General features: G+C 37.5%; 2 protein-coding genes across 7 annotated transcripts in view; both read left to right on the top strand.

Moving 5' to 3' along the window:
* The window catches only part of kif13a (kinesin family member 13A), an 89,514-nt gene extending 84,212 nt beyond the window's left edge, over nt 1-5,302 (top strand). For all 4 annotated transcript variants that reach the window (XM_082150600.1, XM_082150603.1, XM_082150602.1 and 1 more), the window contains 2 exons: nt 2,647-3,580; nt 3,666-5,302. In XM_082150600.1, the coding sequence (XP_082006726.1) occupies nt 2,647-3,580; nt 3,666-3,799 (1,068 nt within the window). In that variant the 3' untranslated portion in view covers nt 3,800-5,302. The remainder of the gene's footprint in view (nt 1-2,646; nt 3,581-3,665) is intronic.
* A 1,033-nt stretch (nt 5,303-6,335) lies between these two features.
* Nucleotides 6,336-17,243, top strand: rbm24b (RNA binding motif protein 24b). Of its 3 annotated transcripts, none has more exons than XM_082150839.1 (5): nt 6,345-6,774; nt 7,403-7,526; nt 7,877-7,931; nt 8,898-8,957; nt 15,315-17,243. In XM_082150839.1, exons 1-5 carry the CDS (start codon nt 6,607-6,609, stop codon nt 15,649-15,651), a joined length of 744 nt encoding a protein of 247 aa, XP_082006965.1. In that variant the 5' UTR covers nt 6,345-6,606; the 3' UTR covers nt 15,652-17,243. The 3 variants fall into 3 exon arrangements, with proteins under 3 accessions (XP_082006966.1, XP_082006965.1, XP_082006967.1); XM_082150841.1 differs by lacking the exon at nt 6,345-6,774 and adding an exon at nt 7,115-7,368; XM_082150840.1 differs by lacking the exon at nt 8,898-8,957 and having other exon boundaries at nt 6,336-6,774.
* Nucleotides 17,244-21,802: the final 4,559 nt, after the last annotated feature.

The raw sequence follows: 21,802 nt of genomic DNA on the forward strand, positions 1-21,802 counted from the left end.
ATTTTTTTATTTTGAATAAATGCAGTTCTTTTTAACCTTTTATTCATCAAATATATTAGGCAGCAGAACTGTGTCCAACACTCATAATAAATCAGAATATTAGAATGATTTCTAAAGGATCATGTAAGACTGGAGTAATGATCCTGAAAATTCAGCTTTGCATCACAGGAATAAATGATAATTTGGTGGTGGTGGCGCAGTGGATAAGACACATGCCTTTGGTGTGAGAGACCCGGGTTCGAATCCACTGTGAGACACCAATGTGTCCCTGAGCAAGACACTTAACCCCTAGTTGCTCCAGAGGCGTGCGACCTCTGACATATATAGCAATTGTAAGTCGCTCTGGATAAAAGCGTCAGCTAAATGAATAAATGTAAATGTAAATGTAAATAATTTAAAGTATAATAAATTGAAAACCAATTATTTTAAATTGTAATAATATATCACAATATTTAAAAAAAAATCTGTATTTTTGATCAAATAAATGCAGGCTTGATGAGCAGAAGAAACTTCTTTCAAAAACATTAAAAATAGTAATGTGTCCAAACTTTTGGCCTGTACTGTATATATATAACTTCAAACTTATTTTTGCTTAATTATTGCACTAATTGACAAGTAATTGACTGAATACCACATATGCAGAACTTTAATATTTCCTTAAATAATTGATTTTCTTACTTAGTATTTTTTTACTCATTGTCAACATCTAAACATTCTTAAATCAAGATACATTTACTTGAGAAGCAAAAATCACTTTGGATATTAAGTCTTATTTTCTGAAAAATGAATCAATAATAAGTGAGTTTCAGCTTAAAACAAGAACAAATATCTGCCAATGGGGGAAGAAAAATAAACTTAATTCAAAGATAATTTTTTCTTACCTTATTGGCCGATATTTTTCTAAAACCCACTTATTTTAGATTTTTCAGAAAATATGTAATTTTGCTTCTCAAGTAAATGTATCTTGATTTAAGAATGCTATGATATTTGTACTGGGAAAAAAAGACAGAGTAAGAACATATTTTTTTGCAGTATATTAACCTGAACATGAACACATGTACAGTATAACACAACTTGAAACTGAGAGACCGGGCCTCTCTTGCACTCTCAAACTTCTTGAGGTCTCAGAACCAAATTCATTACATCGTTACATACCTCATTGTCATCATCATCATCTCAGCATTATTTGCATCTCATTGAGTGTGTGCATGAACCCCTCTGCTTGTGTTTAACTCACTGACTGCAGCACTTCACATATCACATTGCTAGTTACAAAGTAAATCAACTCTGTTTACACCGTGTCTACACCAGATGTGAACAGTGTGCACTGACAAAACAAGATCAGTCCTTTTATAGTCAACAGAGTTGTCTACACTACATGTATGTGGGTGTGTTAGGGGACGAACGACTTCTGATTTTTTTAAGTAGACATTTATGTGATTGAAGTTTGAGTTGATGTTGACTAGTCGCTGATGATGTTATTAATGAACAAATAAGCCTGAACCTCGAGCTGAGACTGAGACAGATATGGTGTATGACACAGCGCTGCCCACAAGGCTATTGCTCCTACATAACAGCTTATTTTGATCAGTTCTTTTGTCTTTGGGTCGTAAACCGGCCTTAATATGTAGCGGAAAAAACACCCAATCTGGCAACACCAGCCGCCCACCAGTGTCTACTGACTCTCTTGTTCGATCTCGCTCATCAAAATGAACAAATCTTTTTTCGAGTCATCGAGTCGTTCATTTAAGGGGCTTTAAATGTTATACTATTAACTGGAAAATTCCCAGAACACATCCACCTAGGCAATCTGGATCATATTCTGAATTAAGAAATCATTATAATGCAGTCAAAAATCGTTTACAGGGAACATAAATAATTACTTTACCTTCCGAGTCTTTCGTTCATTTGTCACGTGACAGACGAAATGAATGGATCGTTCATGAACGACTCATCACTTACGTTACAAATCAAAACAAAAAGCAGCAAGGAGGCGTCGTATGATCATCTAAACGAGTTTTATGAAAAGGTCGGTGAGGATGGGAAAAATCTGACGCATAGCTTCAGTGTTAAAACTGATAAAATAATTGTCTGTGGTTCTATATGGGCTGTGGCAATCATTTTGAAAAATAATATCTCGCAGCCACATGGAAAAAAAGAACTATGAACTAGTTCATTTTTGGAACTGTGAACTTAGTTCAAAATTTTGAGTATGAACTATGAACTGAACTAGTTCATTTTAAAATTTGTGAACTGAACTTTGAACTAGTGCATGTAGAAAGTGAACTTTCCCAACACTGCGTACAATAAGCTGTTTAAAGCGTGCGTTCACCCAATCAATTTTTTTAGCATCCGTAAGGTATAATCAAACATATTTTGTGGCGCGCTCTCAGAGTATGCGTTTATTTATGTCTTTGGAAACGAAGCGTAAAAGTGGACTTCAAAGATTTCTTATCCTGTTGCGCCCTCTGTTGGCCATGATCAGCGACTAGCCTACACATCAAGTGTAGATCCAGTGTTGTAGAGACAAAGTCGTAATATAGAAAGTAGCTAATGTGCTTCAGGGTTTCATCAGAAGGGGGCAGTAGCGTCCCTCCTGATCATTTTGCTGTTTGGTTTCATGTCTGTTCATTGATGATTTGTCAGGATTCAGAAGAGGAGGATCCCAACATGGATTCAGCCTTCACCCATTCTAGTATTCCAGGTCTCGGGTCTCTGGAGCTCCAAAACTTCAAGCCTTACATCCCAGAGAAGTTTGCGAACTTTGAGGTGTACAACGCCAGTCTTGAGACCCAGGGAGGGACTGTATGCGTGCAGGGGGAGTTGGCGCCTGGGATCGGGGTGTTATCGGGAACACGGGTTGCGGATAAAGAAGTGTCCCGTAGTCCCACGGTCAGCAGCTGCACAAGCGGCTATTTCTCCCATAGTGCCTCAAATGCCACGCTGTCCGATGTGCTCTTCAGCGGCAGCGATAGTTGCGACCAGCTCAACAACAGAGAAGCCGCAGACCCTCAGGAGCACGGAAGAGGGTTACATCCTTCCAGGAGTGCCTTGGGAACCGAGACCGTTCCCTCGCTATCATCCCATCCAGCCCAGACCGTTCCCACTCAGCACTGTTCCCGCCTCTGCACCGACCAGGACTGTTCCCCTTCGCTTCCCCACAAATGCATCCTGAGCGTCAGCCAAGAATTCACAGACTTTAAGGGTGCAGATGAAGGCTTAGGGGTAGACGACCTCTGTAACTTTACTTTGAAGGCAGAATCAATTCCCCCAGCCAAAACGCAAGACGTGGATCATCCGTCCCAGTGCCATCTCCACAATGGAAAAGAGTCTCCCAGTGTTCCCGTACCTCACGGCAACCCAGAGCTGGAAGAATCTCGAGGACTTGAGTTCTTCGAGGATGCAGAGCTCTCGGTGGACTCCAGTGAGGACGAGAACACACCAGTTGCTCAGTTGCCGGACTGGATGGCCCCTGGTGAGCAAGTGTGGGTGGGCAAACGGAGTGGGATGGTGCATTATGTTGGAGGGGTAGAGTTTGCCAAAGGCATCTGGGTTGGAGTGGAGTTGGACCTTGCTGTAGGTAAGTGAAATTACTCTCAAGTCACCTTGAATTGAATCTCAACTCAAAATCCTTTTAACCTTAGACCTTTCTCATCCTTCCAAAGGCAAGCACAATGGTACGGTCCAGGGAAGGGTGTATTTCCGGTGTGCCACAGGTCATGGCGTCTTCGTGAAGCCATCCTGTTTGACTCGAGGGCCTCAGTCCATAGACACCGAACCTCAATCTGTGCTCCAGTAGGGGGCAGGACATTGACCCAATAGTTGGTTGACGATCTCTTTCGACACCAGCACCAGCAACCGCCTGGACAAACCGAGTGCTAACAGAATCCATCCTTCTGATTTGTTTTGTCACATCAGAGATTTATTGATTCCTCTTATTCCGTGGCAATAAACACTACCTGTGTGTGTGTGTGTGTTGTGCTGAAGTTATAGGCTTATTTCAGTATCATCTTTGAATGTCGAGAGTTGCACAGTTGCACAAACACGTTTTATATATCATGTTAGCTTTGATATAGCTGAAATACTAATTTCCATCTTCATTAATTCTTCACCACTTCTTATATGACTAAATGTATTAATCAAACAATGCCTAACAAAAAAAATATATACTTTGAGTGAGTTTGAGATTTGGATGTCTGTTCTAGGTAAGAATGTACTACTGTTTATGAACATTTTTTGTTTGTTTGATTATATCAGGTATTACCAAAGACATAGCCTTTCAAATCTGCTGTGCAAACTTACTTTGGCAACATGTGTTTTATGCTTGTATTTGTTCGACCGATTTATGCTAATATGCTAAGTGCCATTTTTCTGGTTAGAAGACCACGTGCCCATCGGATACTCAAAAATGTGGTTGATTTCTTTGAGTTTAATGGTATTTTGAACGGACGCCAAGCCTGTTGCTCGTACTCTGTTGTGTAATTGGCTTGTTGAGTACTGTAACTGTTGAAGGACTGCCAATATTTCTATTAACAAAGCTGTCTGAACGCTTGCACTGGAGTAACTTATCCTGGATGCACATTAAGTTACATAATGCACGGATTTTTACGCATTCTCAGATACTGATATGACGCTTCTCAGGAGGTTGACAGAAGTGACTAACTCTTGTTGTCACCTGATGCGGAGAGCACCTTGTTTTCTTTATCAGACCCTTGCCGGTATCATTGCGAAATGGCGATAATCTGATCTGCTTTGTATCGGCTATAGACCCAGAAATGCCCTAAAGTACCGACACAAGCCCCACATGAACGGGGACTTTTTAAGATAATCGACTTCTAGGTTTACCCGCCTAATAATGAAGCTTTCGAGCATTTAAATCCATGTGTGTTTGACTGTCAAGAAAGATTTGTATTAGTTTGTGATACTAAAGCCAATATTAATGTTTTTTTTTTATATAGGTATAAATGGGAGACGGGCAACATCGGGGAATGGGACATAGCCTGAATAATGCTTGTATGTTTAGTGCCATGACCAGTACTGTTATTATTGCTCTGTTTTACCTAAAGAACTGTGGATCTCATAAGAAGTGAATACTATTGCTGTCATTGGAGACGGTTAAATAAAAACCCAAGACCTTACTTAAAAGAAAACAAAGCTGCTCTCCTTGACAAGGAGCTGTACATAAAAATGTATGAACATAGTATTTACAATATTATAAAATGTACAGAATTGTATTTATATTGTATCTCTGCAGATGCTGGTACAAAAAAATGTTGTAGATTACAGAACGTTTACAAATGCTTGTTTTTTGTGTGTGTTCTTCCTTTGCACGACATATTATTGGTTATTTTTTATTTGATTTGAGAGGTTTGGTCATCTGAACTATTCATTTAAATACATTTTATGGCAAAATATAGCAACCAATGTTTCTCCGCCTTTGTTTGCTGTATTTTGATACATTTGAAATCCAAAACCTACAATTATTTACTGATTATCTTGTATTTTTTACATCTTTAATCTTCAACCAAAATGTAGTTTCACCAGAAAAAGAAAAAAAAGACATTGTAACTTTGCAAAACTAAATTCAGAACATGAGAATTAAGGTTTAGACCCTTGCAACGCAATCACACAATTTTTAAAAGACAAACAAATCATCTTAAATGAATGAATGAATAATTTGTTGAAGTACAGTAAATGCTACCAAGGTGTGCATTTCGGCAAGAGTATTGTTGTACTGATTCTTGTGTTCTCGCTGGCTGATTTGATCTCTTCTTCACAAGAATTAGGTTGTGTAACTGAGTCTGAACTTTGACCTGCATTATCATGTTAAGTTCCTGGGTCACTAGGTCACTGTGTCAGATTGAAGCAGGGAACATCTGCAACAGAATCTCCGAATACTGTAAAGGACTTCACTGGAATACAACATACATCAATGCATTTGCCAGATGCTCTTATCTAAAGGAGCTCGCGCTATATTTGGGGAATTAAACCCATGGCCTACATACTAACTTTCAAAGTTACCTCTAATGTTTTAGCACCGAGCACAGAGAATAAAAATAGCATACATGCTTACAATTAATTTGTTGGTTGGTTGGTAAACCCTTCCTTCAAATTATTATTAAAGAGGGACAAAGCATTACATCATTGCTGCAGTTAAAATAAGATCATTTGGACTGGCAACAGGCACTAAAAATATTCTAAAATTTAAACTACAAAATCATTAGTCACATGAAAGTGAGTAAGCAAGAAAGTCAACCTCAGTCAGGGAACATGGGAACAGGAGGAGAGATTCCTTAATGGTGGGCGTGGTTAATGTTGATCGTGGGCGGGGTGAAAGTGTTAATGGGCGGAGTCTATCCGCGTGTGAGTGAGAGCCACCAAAACCATATGGCATGTTGTTAAGTTCCCTCTCCTGACAGACGCACTTGTTTGCTGTGGTTTATTCTACCTTGTACCAAATCATTTGCGCGGTCACATACCTCAGTTACTTCTACCTTCCAAGAATACGAGTTGTTATTTATTTAACCAGCCAGCCGTAGAGAAACTTTTGCAGTGTTTGTTTGTTTGTTTCGCTGAAGTGCGCGCGCCCCGTCGTGACTCGTGAGGATGCACAGCTCTCAGAAGGACACCACATACACCAAGATCTTCGTCGGAGGTCTTCCCTATCACACCACCGACTCCAGCCTCAGAAAATACTTTGAAGTGTTTGGAGAAATCGAGGAGGCTGTTGTCATTACTGACAGACAAACTGGAAAATCCAGAGGCTATGGTTTTGTAAGTCTGTCTGTCTAGATTTGCTTGTAGTCAGTGTTTGGTGTTATTCATTACCAAGTTAATTACTGAAATTACTTTTCCTTTGAAAAAGTAAAGTAAGGGATTACTTATTAATGTTTCTAATTTAATTACAGTAACTTCTGATGAAATTGCTTTAGATACTGTATAGACAATAAAACAATTCTATATAAAAACAATAGCGGATTTAACATAAAATGGACGTCTTTAATGTAACCATCGCCCTTTAAATACTCAAGAACAATCTATGCAGTCTTATATTAAGAATATGAAAGAATTAAAATAGTAGTTTCATTTCTGTCCTTGTATTGTTCAACTTGTCGAGATTGATATGGGGTTTATAAAGTGAATAGTAATGCAGTACTTTTTAGAGAGTACATTCATCTAATTACTCTGTTGAAGATGTAATTAGTAGCTAGTAATTAATTATTATTATTTTTTTTTAGAGAAACTTGCCCATCACTGCTTGCAGTCATTTCTAATATTAAACACTCAACACATCACATACACATTGAACATCATTGAAAACACGGCATGTATCTGTGCGTTCCTCTCTTCATCTGTGTGTGTGTGTGTGTGTGTGTGTGTGTGTGTGTGTGTGTGTGTGTAGGTGACGATGGCAGATCGAGCTGCAGCAGAACGAGCCTGTAAGGACCCGAACCCCATCATAGATGGTAGAAAAGCCAACGTTAACCTGGCGTACCTGGGGGCCAAGCCACGGATCATGCAGCCAGGTAAGAGGGTGGCCGGAAGCTTCACGCTGTTGGAGGACTAATGATGAGGATCAGAAACCCTGCAGTAAAGACAAGCTGCATCACACTGGGGTTTCTAAACAAGAACAATCCGTTATGTGTAATCTGAGATTATATAGTGAACACCGTAATGCTTATATAATTGTCACAGAGTTATTTGTCAAATGCAATAAAGAAAAATACAAAACATTACTTGATACATATGATGATAATTTTGTAATCAAATTAATATGAATGTTCTTGGGTTTTTTTTTCTTCTTGTAGAATAAAGCCTATCTTAGTCATTGTGTGCGGTTAAAAATTAAGTGCAATAAGGTTGTCTTTCTCTACAGGATTTTCATTTGGTGTCCCTCAGATACACCCCACATTTATCCAACGGCCTTATGGGTAAGTGTGACAAGACACACTGATGACTATATTTTTTGTGTAGTTTGATTATTTTTAGGCCTTCTCTCATTTATCTACATTCTCTTATGTAAAAATATGATATGGCAAAGCAGCATTTTGTCATCTTAGACAAATTTGTACCCTTGACTTTCTTTAAAGGTGATGTGTGTGATTTTATAATTTTTTTCTTAATTTTTTCTTCTTTTTTTATTTTTTTCTTCTTCTTTGCTTTTAAATGATTTCTTGTATCACACCTTAAGAGTCACTCTTAAGTAAATAGTTCATAGAATGATCTGTTTATTTGAGCATCACGACACACTCAGCTTAAAGGCAACTTTCTCAGAACTTTGGCGTTTGACCAACGTTCTGAAAGTTCATAGTTATGATTATGAACAATCAGAAAGTTATGACTGTAACATTAATAGAACATTTGTTCAGAGTTACATGGTCTCAAAACATTAGTACAACACTGTTATATATATATATATATATATATATATATATATATACATACATTGTTCATGGAGAGTTTTTGTTCGAAAACATTTTAGTTTGTTTCACTTGTCACATTTTAAACTTGTTTCAGATTCAAAAGTAACGTTAATGTTTGCAAAATTCTAAAATGGAATGTTCCCTTAACATTCGTATAACCAAGAAAAAAACTGGACATTGTGAAAGTTCAGGGAACTTTCATGACTCAGCAAAACATTCTTAGAATATATTTTTGTTAGCTAGGTAGTAACATTGACCCAATAGCATTATTTATAGGTGTCTGGAAAATATTTTTGCAATTCCCTTTGGTGATGCTCGAACAGAACACACGTCACCTTTAAAGATGCATGCGTGATGATCAACAATATCATATTCCTACATGTTGCAATATTCTGTAAAGTTTAATTATGTTGATTTCTGTGCATTTTTGATGAATTCCTGTGTTATAAAAATGTTGTTCTCCTTGTGCCATAGAGATAGTGAGGATGAGCATTCCCCATTACTGTATCCTCCCCCTTTCCGCCAGGTTATGAGGTGTGTGTGCTTTTTATCTTTGTGGTTGTTGTGTGGTTTTATTTGCACTGTTGTCAACTCCTGAAAAAGTCTACGTCTGTCACTTCCTCTTTCCAGCGTGACTCAATGTAATGTGTCTCTCTCTGATCTGACAGGCTCTCTTTCGGTTAACGTAACCTAAGAGGTGAACGAGCTGAATTCATAAGCTCTACCAGTAGACTCAAACACGTACACTCTCAAATGGTGATTAGCTTGCATGGACGTTGTTGTTGTTTTGGAGAGTAGCTTTTGTGTGCGTTTGGACCTGTCTGAAGTGGTTTTCATAGCTAAACCGTGTGCTTTTAATAGAAATGAGTGTATAGTAGGACGTGGGGATTCGGGGAGACGGTCGTATCTTTGTCTTGGGGTGCTGGGAACATCCGTTTTCTTGATGATTGTGCACAGCTTGTTCTTACTGATTTTTATTCACTTGAACAGACGTCTCAGTGTTCTGTTGTTGAAGGGGTCAAAGTTTGTCTTTCTTGACTGGCGCACCCTCAAAACAACTCATGGCTTGCATGTTGCAGTGTATCTCGTGTGCCTCCGTTCTTTTATATTACTAATGAATCGTTTGTCTTTTCCCCTGACTGCCTTACATTCACTTTTCCCTAAACCTCTTTGTGAAAAAATTGAATTCTGTATTCATTCTGTATTCTGTGAGGCCAGAAGCATTAGCGCCAATTCTGTTTCTTTCCAATAGTGGTTAACTGGACATTCAATTGATTTTAATAGAGTTCAAATCTAGATATTCTAATAAGCATAGAATACACAACAAAAACAAATATTATCTTATACTTATTATTAAGCAAGTATATGGTAGTGGCCAAAAGTGATGTCCGGCCTAGGAAAGTCGACATCTTCACACTTTCTTAAAATATTATTAAAGATATTGTAATCATATTGCATAGTTGTGCTTGGGAGTCAATCGTTGTATTTGTGATAACGCAATGAAACATGCCGACATCATTTTAGGCCAGGCTGCCATACACAGAAACTAGGAACGTGTGCAAAAACAAGAGAGAACCAACGGAATATTAAAAACTGATTATGTTTTAGTCAATGTATGGTTTTTAAGATCAATATTTTAAAAATATCTAATATTTTCTTCATTTTTGATGCTTTAATCGAACTTGTAGGGTTATTAAAAACAAATCTCCCCTCCGGACATCACTTTTGGCCACTACTTTATTTATAATTGACATTTCTTTCACTTATTTCACTTCACGGCGCTGTGGAATTGCCTTCTCTGCAATGGATGTATGCGATACTGCCTTGAAGTAGATTACTGTAGTAACATCAAACATCAGCACTGAAACCATTATTAAACCAGATATATTATTATTCAGGCAGCTGCAACAAACATGCTTTTTGTCAGTTTTATCTCTAGCAATCTATACATAAAATGTATTATTGTTATCATTAAAGCAATCCCTAGAATGCAACACATATGTGGCCCTGGACCACAAAACCAGTCACATGGGTAAAAAAAATTTTTAATTGAGATTTATACATAATCTGAAAGCTGAATAAATGAGCTTTCCATTGGTGTATGGTTCATTAGGATAGGACAATATTTGGCAGAGATGAAACTATTTGAAAATCTGGAATCAGAAGATGCAAAAAAAATCGAAACATTGAGAAAATCTCCTTTAAAGTTGTCCATTAATGTTGGCGATTGTGCTGCATTCACTCACAAAAATAAATGTTTTATATATTTATGATAGGAAATTTACAAAATATCTTCATGGATCATGATCTTTACTTAATATCCTAATGATTTTTGGCATAAAAGAGAAATCGATCATTTTGACTCATGCAATGTATTGTTGGCTATTGCCACAGATATACCCATGTGACTCGAGACTGGTTTTGGGATCCAGGGTCACATACGTTATGCATTTCAGAATGCAATAAAATGTGATGTAGAGTTTGCGTAGTTAAGTGTTCATGTACTCGTGTAAAGAATATTTGGGGCCTAAGAAACCACAGTATTCCACTGTATTGCACTACTGACCGATCCAGTTACACAGTTACTCCTGTCCTTCTAATCTAGCGAGATTCAGTCAACCCGTCCCGATCGAGGAGAACACATATATCCCTCAGAGGACTGAACCAAAGAGGACAGCTGTACTTTAGTTTGGAACACAAGGACATTCAGAGCGGCCACGAGACAACAGGTGTTCAGAGACACAAGATCCTTAAATTAGCCCTAACCCCTAGCCTAACCCCCGTGGTAAGAAAGTTGCCGGCACAGCTTAGTAACAGGGGTATTTTTAACAGCGACATGCTCGGAATTAGGTTGAGTTTTACACCACATTTATGATTATATGTTGTATTAAATCGCACCTAATCGAAATTTCTGCATGCATACGAATCATTCAGTTCATTAACAGGGAAATGGTTATAGACTATGCGGGATCAATTTACAATAAGGTTCCATTTGTCCACATGAACTAACAATGAAAATACTTCTAAAGCATTCGTTGGTTAATTCCAACATTTACTAATACTTTATGAAAATCGAAAAAGCATCTGTTAATATAATTGAATGGACCCGAGCTGACATGAACTAACAATGAACAGTTGTATTTTGATTTAACTAATGTCAACTAAGATTAATAAATACTGTAACAAATGTATTGCTCATTGTTAGTTCATCTAAAGTGACCTTATTGTAAAATGTTACACTTCATGCAAATCATGTAGTAAAATGAGTATCAGTATATCGAAAGAACTTTTAAGATGTGGCCAGTCGTTACTGCACCTAATCCGTTTACAATGGACCGTTTTGCCTTTCCACACGTTATACAGTGTGCAGTAATGCGTGTGTGTTCACAGGCCGCTGGTAATGAAGGGTTCAGGACTGGGTTAAAGTGTTGGGCCATGTGTTGCTGATAATGTTGCTCATGCTCTCATTTTATGATGGCAAGGACAGCAGAAAATAGCCTCGCCACAGCCTGTCCTGTCACTCCAGGAGACTGACAGTAAGGAATGGTGTGTTAGAGACTCATCTATGGCCAGATTTAACATGAACACCTGTTGTTTTTGCATGCTTGCCGGTTAGGACTCATTTTAGCCATGGAAAAATAAAAATAAAATCTGCCCGGCAACATGGACGGGTCTTAAAGGTGATTTATTAGTGCAGTTTGTCTGGTGCTGCTAGTGGCTCAGCCCTTCCGCTTTTAGGATTTAGGACTTCAGGCATCTTTACACTGTCGCATTAAAGGTCAATTAAGCAATTTTAGCCATTTAGATTAGCAGTGTGTACCAGACTTTACGCTGATTTGTTTTTCGTGTGTGGAAAATGATTCACAGATGAAGAATGTTTCTGATTGGCTAAAAAAAGCACTGGCCACTGTCCTGAAGCTAAGTGTGTGTCCTGTTTAATGACAGCTGTGCACAAGAATCAACTTTTGAGCGTATACTTTATTTATTTACTTGCTTCGTTTTTGCATTGTGACATTATTTGCGTTTTTAGTTTGTCAAAAAATTGTTATTTGTTTGTTATTTTCAAACATCATTGCTTGTTTCCACCTTAAAAAAATTTAAAAAGGTAATTGTGACTTTTTATCTTACAATTCAGACCTTTTTTTTCTCACAAGTCCGAATTTTGCGAGATATAAACTCACAGTTGTGAGAAATAAATTAATAAAATAAATTCCGCCATGGAATAAATTTTTTTAAATAGTCTCACAATTCTGACTGTTTCTCATATGAGATATAAACTCATAATTATGAGTTATAAAGTCAGAATCGAGGTATATAAACTTGCAATTCTGAGTTAAAGTTAGAATTATGACATAAAAAGTCACAATTACAATAAAAAAAATACATAAAATTATTTCCTGGTGGAAACGAGCTTCCATAGTATTTTCTGTGCTGCCTTTAATTAATAATGTTTAAATAAATAAAAAAATACATTTAAAACAGTAAAATATATTGTGAAGTATTACAGTAACGTGAATCATTAAGAAAGATGTCTAGATGCATTAATGCATAATTATGTTGAAAATAATGTCACTGTTGTAAAACAAAACATTTTCTTTATGTAAAATATGCCAATTTTTTATGTTTTGTTTTTCTTTTTTTATTGGGGTGGAATATATTTTATGCAAACAAATGCAACTTTTTTTTGCCGCCTATATGCAGTGTAAAGATGCTGAATACACAGTTTAAAGGCATAGTTCACCCTCAAGGTGTTCCAAACCTGTATGAGTTTAGTTCTTCTGCTGAACACACAAGAAGATATTTAGGAGAATATGAGTAACCAAACAGTTGATGGATCCCATTGACTTCCATAGTATGGAAAAAATCAAATAAATACAACTGTCTGGTTCCACACATTTTCAGAGCATCGTCTTGTGTGTCCAGCAGAAGACAGAAACTGGAATAGCTTGAGGGAGAGTAAATGATGGCAGGAGTTTGGGGTGAACTATCCCTTTAAGCAGAAGTAGGATGTGTTAGATGTGGTGTTTCTCAGTGTGTTTAGCAGCAGATCTCCACTCTTCAAGCGTTGTGTTTGTGTGCAGTGGACGCGCGTGATGTGTGAACGCACGCAAGTGTGTTTGGTTTTTCTTCTTTCGTGTGCGTGTGTGAGTTAACTGGATTTCTCTTCTTTCTTTTAAATATTGTTTGGTTTGACAGTAACATTGACCCTGTTTATGATTGCAGAATTGGTGTCGCTCTATTCTTTATTTTATTTTGAAAAGTTTTTTTTTCTGCTGTGATATTGATCGATATGCTTTGATATCCATAGTCACTTTTACCCTGGCATTTTATTTGAGAGGCAATATTAGGGCGTGGACTCATGATTGAATGCTGAGTTTGCAAACGAAATAGGTTTGCCATGATAATTCATACGAGAGCATTCCTTTGAATCCTCATTGAGAACTAGAACGGTCAGCTCAGTGGACTCTTGGTAGCGGCAGCACTTTATAATGACATACATTCTGTGATTCACCAATCAGGCCTCATTCATGAATTACAAGCAGAACGAATGTGTGTGTAAAACAGGCATACATCTCAAACTATGGGCATGTTTGTCCCTGTACTCACTGAGCATACTGTGTACAGTAGTGGCCAAATCTGATGTCCAGAGGGGATACTTGGTTTTAATGACCTTACAAGTTTGATAAAACCATCAAAATATGAGGAACATTTATGTTTATTTTATTTTATTTTATTTTATATTTTACATATGAGGGAAGAGCAAAACACTTGATTTAAGGTATTTATTAGACAAACTACAGCTACAGGTTTTATTTTACTATGCAAAAAAAAAACATTATCAGTTATTAATATTTCATTGGTTCTCTCTTGTTTTTGCATGTTCATAATTTCAGCCCAGCCAAAAATGATGTCTGCACAGTTTGGCATGTTTTATTGTGTTCTCTCACAAATAAAACAATTGATTTCAAGCACAACTTTGCAAAATTATTACAAAATCTTTAATAACAAATTTTAAATAATATTTGCAAAAAGGGTCACTTTAGGCCACTACTCTCAAATCATCCTTCATTCTTTGATGGAAATGGACATTTTGAAATATGCTTTTGTATTAAGACTGATTTCATAGCTTGTATTTTAAATGCAGTTCAATAATATTTTCACACTTTTTGCTTAATTTTACCTATGCAAACAGTATAGATCAGATGGATCAAATCAAAATATTGTTTATCTTGATTTATATGTTTTCTTCATACGTCATATTTGATCTGACATAATTTATGTGATCGTTTATTAGATGCAAATGATGGGAATGACAGCACAAATGCGTAAACGTTTCTATAAAACATTTTCACAATACAATTTTGAAATGGTTTACTTTAGTCTTTGATTAAAAAAAATATTATATTTAATGACACATTGTCATGTTCTAAGACTGAGGATCTGGAACCCTCGTGGTTATAACAATACAAAAATAATATATAACACAATAAATGAAGACTATAGTTTATTAAGACCTTCAGATAACATAGAAAGGAGAAATCTGTAGATACACCCTCTCATGTAAATTCTTGCAGTAAATTGAATGTGAAAATGAATGTAAAAAATGCTTTGATGAATGATTTACACGCTCGTACTTCGTTAATGAGGCCCGTTGGTATGTTTAGCATCTGCAGTGAGTTTCGGTACATTAAAATACCTGAAAATACTGCAAGTTCATTGCATCTTCTAAAGTGAAATGATAGAATTGCTGACAGCTGATCATTGACTCTTCCCAGCATGCTCTACTATTGTGGCAATCCTATTTCTTTGAATAACCCTTTAGTGCACTGTGCTGTTTCTCTGCAGCTTTTCTGGTTCCCAGTTTAATCCCAGCATCTCTCTGTCCCTCAGGATTCCTGCTCACTATGTGTACCCGCAGGCGTTCATGCAGCCGAGCGTGGTGATCCCGCACGTCCAGCAGTCGGCGGCGTCAGCAGCGGCCGCAGCCTCTCCGTACCTGGATTACACCGGCGCCGCGTACGCGCAGTACTCCGCCGCCGCCGCCGCCACCGCCGCCGCTGCTTACGACCAGTACCCGTACGCTGCCTCGCCCGCCGCCGCGGGGTACGTCTCCGCGGCCGGCTACGGTTACGTCCAGCAGCCTCTCGCGTCTCCTGCGCCCGGGGCCACGGCGGCAGCCTTCGCTCAGTACCAGCCGCAGCAGCTCCAGACGGACCGCATGCAGTGACCCCGCAGGACAACACCTGGTCCTCCGACCACTCGTGACTGTGCCACTTTTTACCGTGTCTGTCAGCCAAAGAAACTTTTTTTATTGTTCTGTTATCGTGATTTATTATGTTCTCGTCGTTTTATTTGTAGTATTTAATATTTATTACGGAGAAGAGAGCTGTAGGCTGTAGCTTGTCAAACATGATGCTGTTCATTAACTCGAATCTAGTTTCTTTATGTACAAGTATTTAAGGAATATTATAGAATTTTCTCACCCTCATGTCACTAAAAAACCTGATATATTACACAAAATAAGGGTCTCTTTAGTTAATGCATTTTCTAAAATGAACTAACAATGAGTGATTAATTAATATTTGTTAATGTCAAATTCTAACTAGAGTGTTCATCATTGTAAGTTCACACTGTGCATTAACTAATGTTAAAAATTTATTGGTAGATGTTGGAATTAACATAAATTAATATAACAGTATTTTTCATTGCTAGTTCATGTTAACTAATGTAGTTATGAAACCTACTTGTTATAAGTGAGACTTTTTGGTTTGGCTATTTACACTCCGAAGTGGCCAAAAAGCATCGTATTCACATTTGCTTTCATATTCAGAAATGATACATTAACGACATGCAGATGCATAAACATCAAATCTTCAAAATTCATGCTTTTATTTCCCACAGAACTCAATTCTGACCAACATGAGGGTGAGTAAATCATGACAGAATGTATGTGTTTAGGTGAATTATGCCTTTAATGCATCAAAGGCTGCAGGCGTCACCATTATTTGAGTCTCATCTCTATATATATGTTGATGGATGCCTGATTATTTTCCTAAAAATTGCACCTTGGCGTCTCACGATCTTGACCTCTGATAACCTCATGAGCCTGCATATGTGACTGTTGAAATGATTATTATGTATTTGGGTTAGGAAGCAAGACAAAGTGCCTTAAAGGACAGACAACAGACAAGAAATGAAGGGTTTGACGTGTCTGCAGACAGTGTTCAGCAACTCTGTGCCTTACATCACATTCTGTGACTGATAGGAAATGTTTAGTTATACTTGCACATCTGTTGGGGTTCTAGAAAAGGTCAATTTTATATTTAGAACTAAATATTCAAAAGTAAAAGCAATGAGCACTACTGAAAAGACTGTGTACACTGTATGTTTCAATATTAGTGGGCCTACTGATCACACTACTCTGGATTAATGTGCCTTATTATGGTTAATAAATGGAAGGGAATGTCATTGGATTTGTTGTTGCCTTTGTGTTATTTGTAACATTATGTTAATAACGGGACTGTGGAATGTGGCGAAAGGTAATTATTGCAATCAAATGTGCAGCTACAGAATTGATGTCCAAGTATTTTTTTTGTATTAAAAGGCCATATATCTAACAACACCAGTCCACTTGCAACAAAGTTTGCTTTTCTTTAAACAAGCTTTGTCATAGTCATCCTGTAAGTCATTATTTACACTTTGCGCTCTTTTGATAAAAATGCATTTGCTAAATATTGCAGTATCACACCGAATGAGTGACATTTGATAAAATGTGTATAAACACAATTCGGATGATTTATTAAAAAGTATCTTGTCTCACTTATTTTCTTGTGTATTTATTTTAGAACTCTTGCTATAATTATTAGTAATTTACAGCAACCAGAAATAGTTGGTAAATAATGTGTGAGCACATTGTGTTTTATAAGTAAAGACATTAATTTTATTTTGAAGTTATTTCCTGCATTAAAAGTCTCTTTAGACTCTAGTATGATGCCTAAAAACTAGTTTTGTAGAACAGATTGTTCATGTAATCTTTTCTTGGTGTAGTAGAGTTTGTGTGGTCTGGTTCATCTATCTATCTATCTATCTATCTATCTATCTATCTATCTATCTATCTATCTATCTATCTATCTATCTACAGTATGTCTGTCTGTCTATATATATATATATATATATATATATATATATACAGTTTACAAGACAGATTTATCAAGACCTTCATATAACATAAGGCAGTAATCTGTAGATACACCCTCTTACGCAAATTACGTAAAGCTGCATAGGCCTACTGTATTACAGATAATATCAATACAAATGCCTTTTCCATGTATTGAAGGACTAAATACACAATCAAACAGAAGAATGTGCAGCAACATGTGGTTAACACTGACCTCTGCTGGATGCTATGTCAAATTACTTGTAGTGGCGATTTGTCCTCGACTTAAGTCAAACAAGAAATCCAAATAAAATAAACAAACTCAAAATCAAACGGCCACTGAGGCACCTAAAGATTGAATCTTACGCAGGGCACAATAAGTCCAATGTCCAGGCAAGCATATCGTTCATGAGGTTTATTTCCATTTGAGCAAGCATACAAACAAATGGCGGTCTGCAGCCTCTCTTTCGCTGGTAAACAGTAAACAACAACAACCTTTCCCAGTGCCTGCCTGTCCTAAGTGTAACCACCAATATATACACACAAACAGGTGCTCAGTACTATCAAAATAAAAGTCCCCAAAAAGATACTCAAATTAACTAAAATAATAACATTAACACGCTGTATCTACATCAATAAAATAATCATGCAAATGATTTAAGGTGAAACAAAACAAAATAAAATAATTTAATTATTAACTTAATTATAAAACAAGGAAATAGCTCCAACATTCCGGCCCCTAATTGTGAAATGTTTAAACACCACAATTACTTTTCTTCCTGTAACGGAGCTATTCTCTAGCTATGCCCTAACTATAATACATCAATTCTTCTGATCTTCTTCCCGTGGCTGTCTAAAAAAGAAACAAAACAGAAGAAAAATAGAAGAGAAGAGGAAAAGAAAGAATATACACTAGGCCTACAGGTCAAAAGTTTGGAAACATTACTATTTTTTATGTTTTTGAAGAAGTTTCTTCTGCTCATCAAGCCTGCATTTATTTGATAAAAAATACAGAAACAAATTTTTAATATTGTGATATATTATTACAATTTAAAATAATTGGTTTTCAATTTATTATACTTTAAATTATCATTTATTTCTGAGATGCAAAGCTGAATTTTCAGGATCATTACTCCAGTCTATCACATGATCCTTTAGAAATCATTCTAATAGGATGATTCATTATCAAAGTAGGAAACAGTTCTGCTGCTTAATATTTTTTCATAACCTGTGATACTTTTTCAGGATACTTTGATGAATAAAAAGTACAAATACATTTTTAAAAAAGAAAAGAAAAAAAAGAAGCAAATGTTTTCAAAATAGAAATCTTTTGTAACAGCAATATACACTACTGGTCAGTCATTTGTGGTCAGTCATTTTTTTTATTTTATTTTTTAAATAAATCAATACTTTTATTCAGCAAGGATGTGTTAAATTGATAAAAAGTGATAGTAAAGAATATTTATATTATTAGAAAATATTATTATTTTTTGAATAAATGCAGTTCTTTTTAACCTTTTATTCATCAAATATATTAGGCAGCAGAACTGTTTCCAACACTCATAATAAACCAGAATATTAGAATGATTTCTAAAGGATCATGTGATAGACTGGATGAAACATGTGACACTGAAGACTGGAGTAATGATCCTGAAAATTCAGCTTTGCATCACAGAAATAAATAATTTTTTAAAGTATATTCAAATAGAAAACTATTATTTTAAGTTGTAATAATATTTCACAATATTACTGTTTTTTTTTCTTCTGTATTTTTGATCAAATAAACGCAGCCTTGATAAGCATTAGAGACTTCTTTCAAAAATATAAAAAAACTTAATGTTTCCAAACTTTTGACCTGTACTGTATGTCCATGATGCTACACTGTGGCCTCCAGAAGCAGACAGATCTTCGTTATAGGTCTCTCCAAGACACTGGTCTTAGTTTGGAGGAGCACAGAGCGAACCAATCCTTTGGAGTCTGACTTAGTACTCAGAACTCGGCCCATCATCCAGGATCCTCTCGGTGCCGTGGCAACAGCAATGATGACGATATCCCCAGGTGAGAAACTTCTTCTTGGTATAGCCCATTTTTGTCTTTCCTGCATTAGAAGTATTCAAACGTCCATCTTTTCCAAAAAAGTTCGGCAATGTACTGTACTTGCTTCCATCTTCTCCTGATATACATGTCACTCTGTGCGAAGAGTCCTGGAGGAAAGATGGGTTTTCCTTTTAGCAGAAGAATATGGTTTGGTGTGAGGGCCTCAAGGTCATTAGGGTCATCGGAGAGACATTTGTAATGGGTCTGTCGTTTAGTATTGCCTCTACCTCACAAAACAGCGTCTGCAGGCCTTCATCATCCAAAACCTGCTGCCCGAGAACCGAGGTGAGTACGCTTCTTACTGAGCGGATCAGACGCTCCCAAACACCGCCTTGATGTGAGGCTGTAGGTGTATTAAAGCCCCACTTAATCCCATCTTGAACCAAAGCACCTTGGATTTTTTGCATTATTCAAAGCGGCAATACTTTGCTTTAACTCTTTGTTTGCTCCAATGAAATTCGTGCCATTATCTGACCTTAGGCTGGACACCGGACCTCTTCTACAAATGAATCTCCGCAAAGCATTAATGCAGGAATCCGTATCTAAAGAGTACGCCACTTCCAGGTGTATTGCCCGACTGGTCAAACAGGTGAAAAGCACTCCATACCTTTTTAGAAAGTTTCTTCCTCTTTTAACTTCTATGGGGCTGAAATAATCAACTCCCACATCTGTAAAAGGAGCCTTGTCTGGCATAACCCTCTCTTCAGGTTAGTCTGCCATCTTCTGCTCTCCAAGTTTTCCTCTGTAACGTCTACATGTTGTACATTCTGCAATTATTTTTCTTGCAGGAGAGTTGGCATTGATTATCCAATATCTCTGTCGGAGCTTATTCAACATGTGATTTCTACCAGCGTGTCCTTGTTGTTGATGGAGGTGACTATTGGCGCTTTTCCACTGCATGGTACGGCTCGGTTCGGCTCGGTACGGTTCGACTCGGCACGGAACGGTTCGGCTCGCTTTGCTTTTCCACTGCGTGGTACGACTCGGCTCGGTACGGCACGGTTCGGTTCGCTTTAGCTCGGTTGCTTTTCCACTGCAGTTAGTACCGCTTCAAAGTGGGTGGGACTGATCGTTATAGTTGCCGGCCCGTCTCTACTGCCATGACATCATCATATTAAATGCGAATTTTTCATTCCGTGTTTCCCCATCCACTCCTCGGCAACCAACGAGAGGAACGTCTGCACCTCGTCCACTGACCACGATTCAGCCATTTCTTTTTTTTAAGTTTATACTCTTTTTTTGAAGCAAATACTTTTAAAACAGGCGCTACAGCGTTGGCTGTTGTCTACTGGCTATTTAAATCTAGCGGGTTTTTAGTGTCTCGTGTTGTAAATACAATGACGCTGGTAGTGATGATTCTGTCGACCAATCAGTGATCTGCAGTGTTTTCACGTCACATTTTAGTATCGGTACGGTACGCTTGGAACCTCAACAGAGGTGGTACCATTTAAAGCGAGCCGAAGCGAGCCGTACCGTACCGTACCATGCAGTGGAAACGCGTCATAAGTGAGCCGTACTGAACCGAGCCTTACCGTACCATGCAGTGGAAAAGCGCCAAAGCGTGCCGTACCGAACCGAGCCGTACCGTACCATGCAGTGGAAAAGCGCCAAAGCGTGCCGTACCGAACCGAGCCGTACCGTACCATGCAGTGGAAAAGCGCCAAAGCGTGCCGTACCGAACCGAGCCGTACCGTACCATGCAGTGGAAAAGCGCCATATCTCTGAGGGTAACGCAAACTTGTGTAAGCGACCTCCGACTCTGAGAATGTCACCTTCCAATATAGGATCCAACTTGTACAATGAACTGTCCTTGGGGACATTAACCAAGCCGTTCTTCAGGGTGGCAATTTCACTCTTATTGAACAAAACGAAGTATTGCCTTTTCTGCTTCATCATAACTTTCTGGAGTTAAGGGTTTCCCTCCAAGAGTGGCTTTGAAGCTCTGAAGTTTCTGTTCAACAAAACCTTTGACTTCTATGTCTCTGTCACTTTCAGTAGATTTGAACTCTTCTCTCTTTTGGCTCAGGAGCAAAATAACTCTTTTAAGCTGGAGAAACCAGGCAACAGATGTTTTAAGCTTCCTCCAAGATGAGAAATAATTAATGAGATAGTCTGTGGGATCTTC

Source organism: Leuciscus leuciscus, assembly GCF_965113295.1.
Source record: "Leuciscus leuciscus genome assembly, chromosome: 20".
Classification (NCBI taxonomy): domain Eukaryota; kingdom Metazoa; phylum Chordata; class Actinopteri; order Cypriniformes; family Leuciscidae; genus Leuciscus; species Leuciscus leuciscus.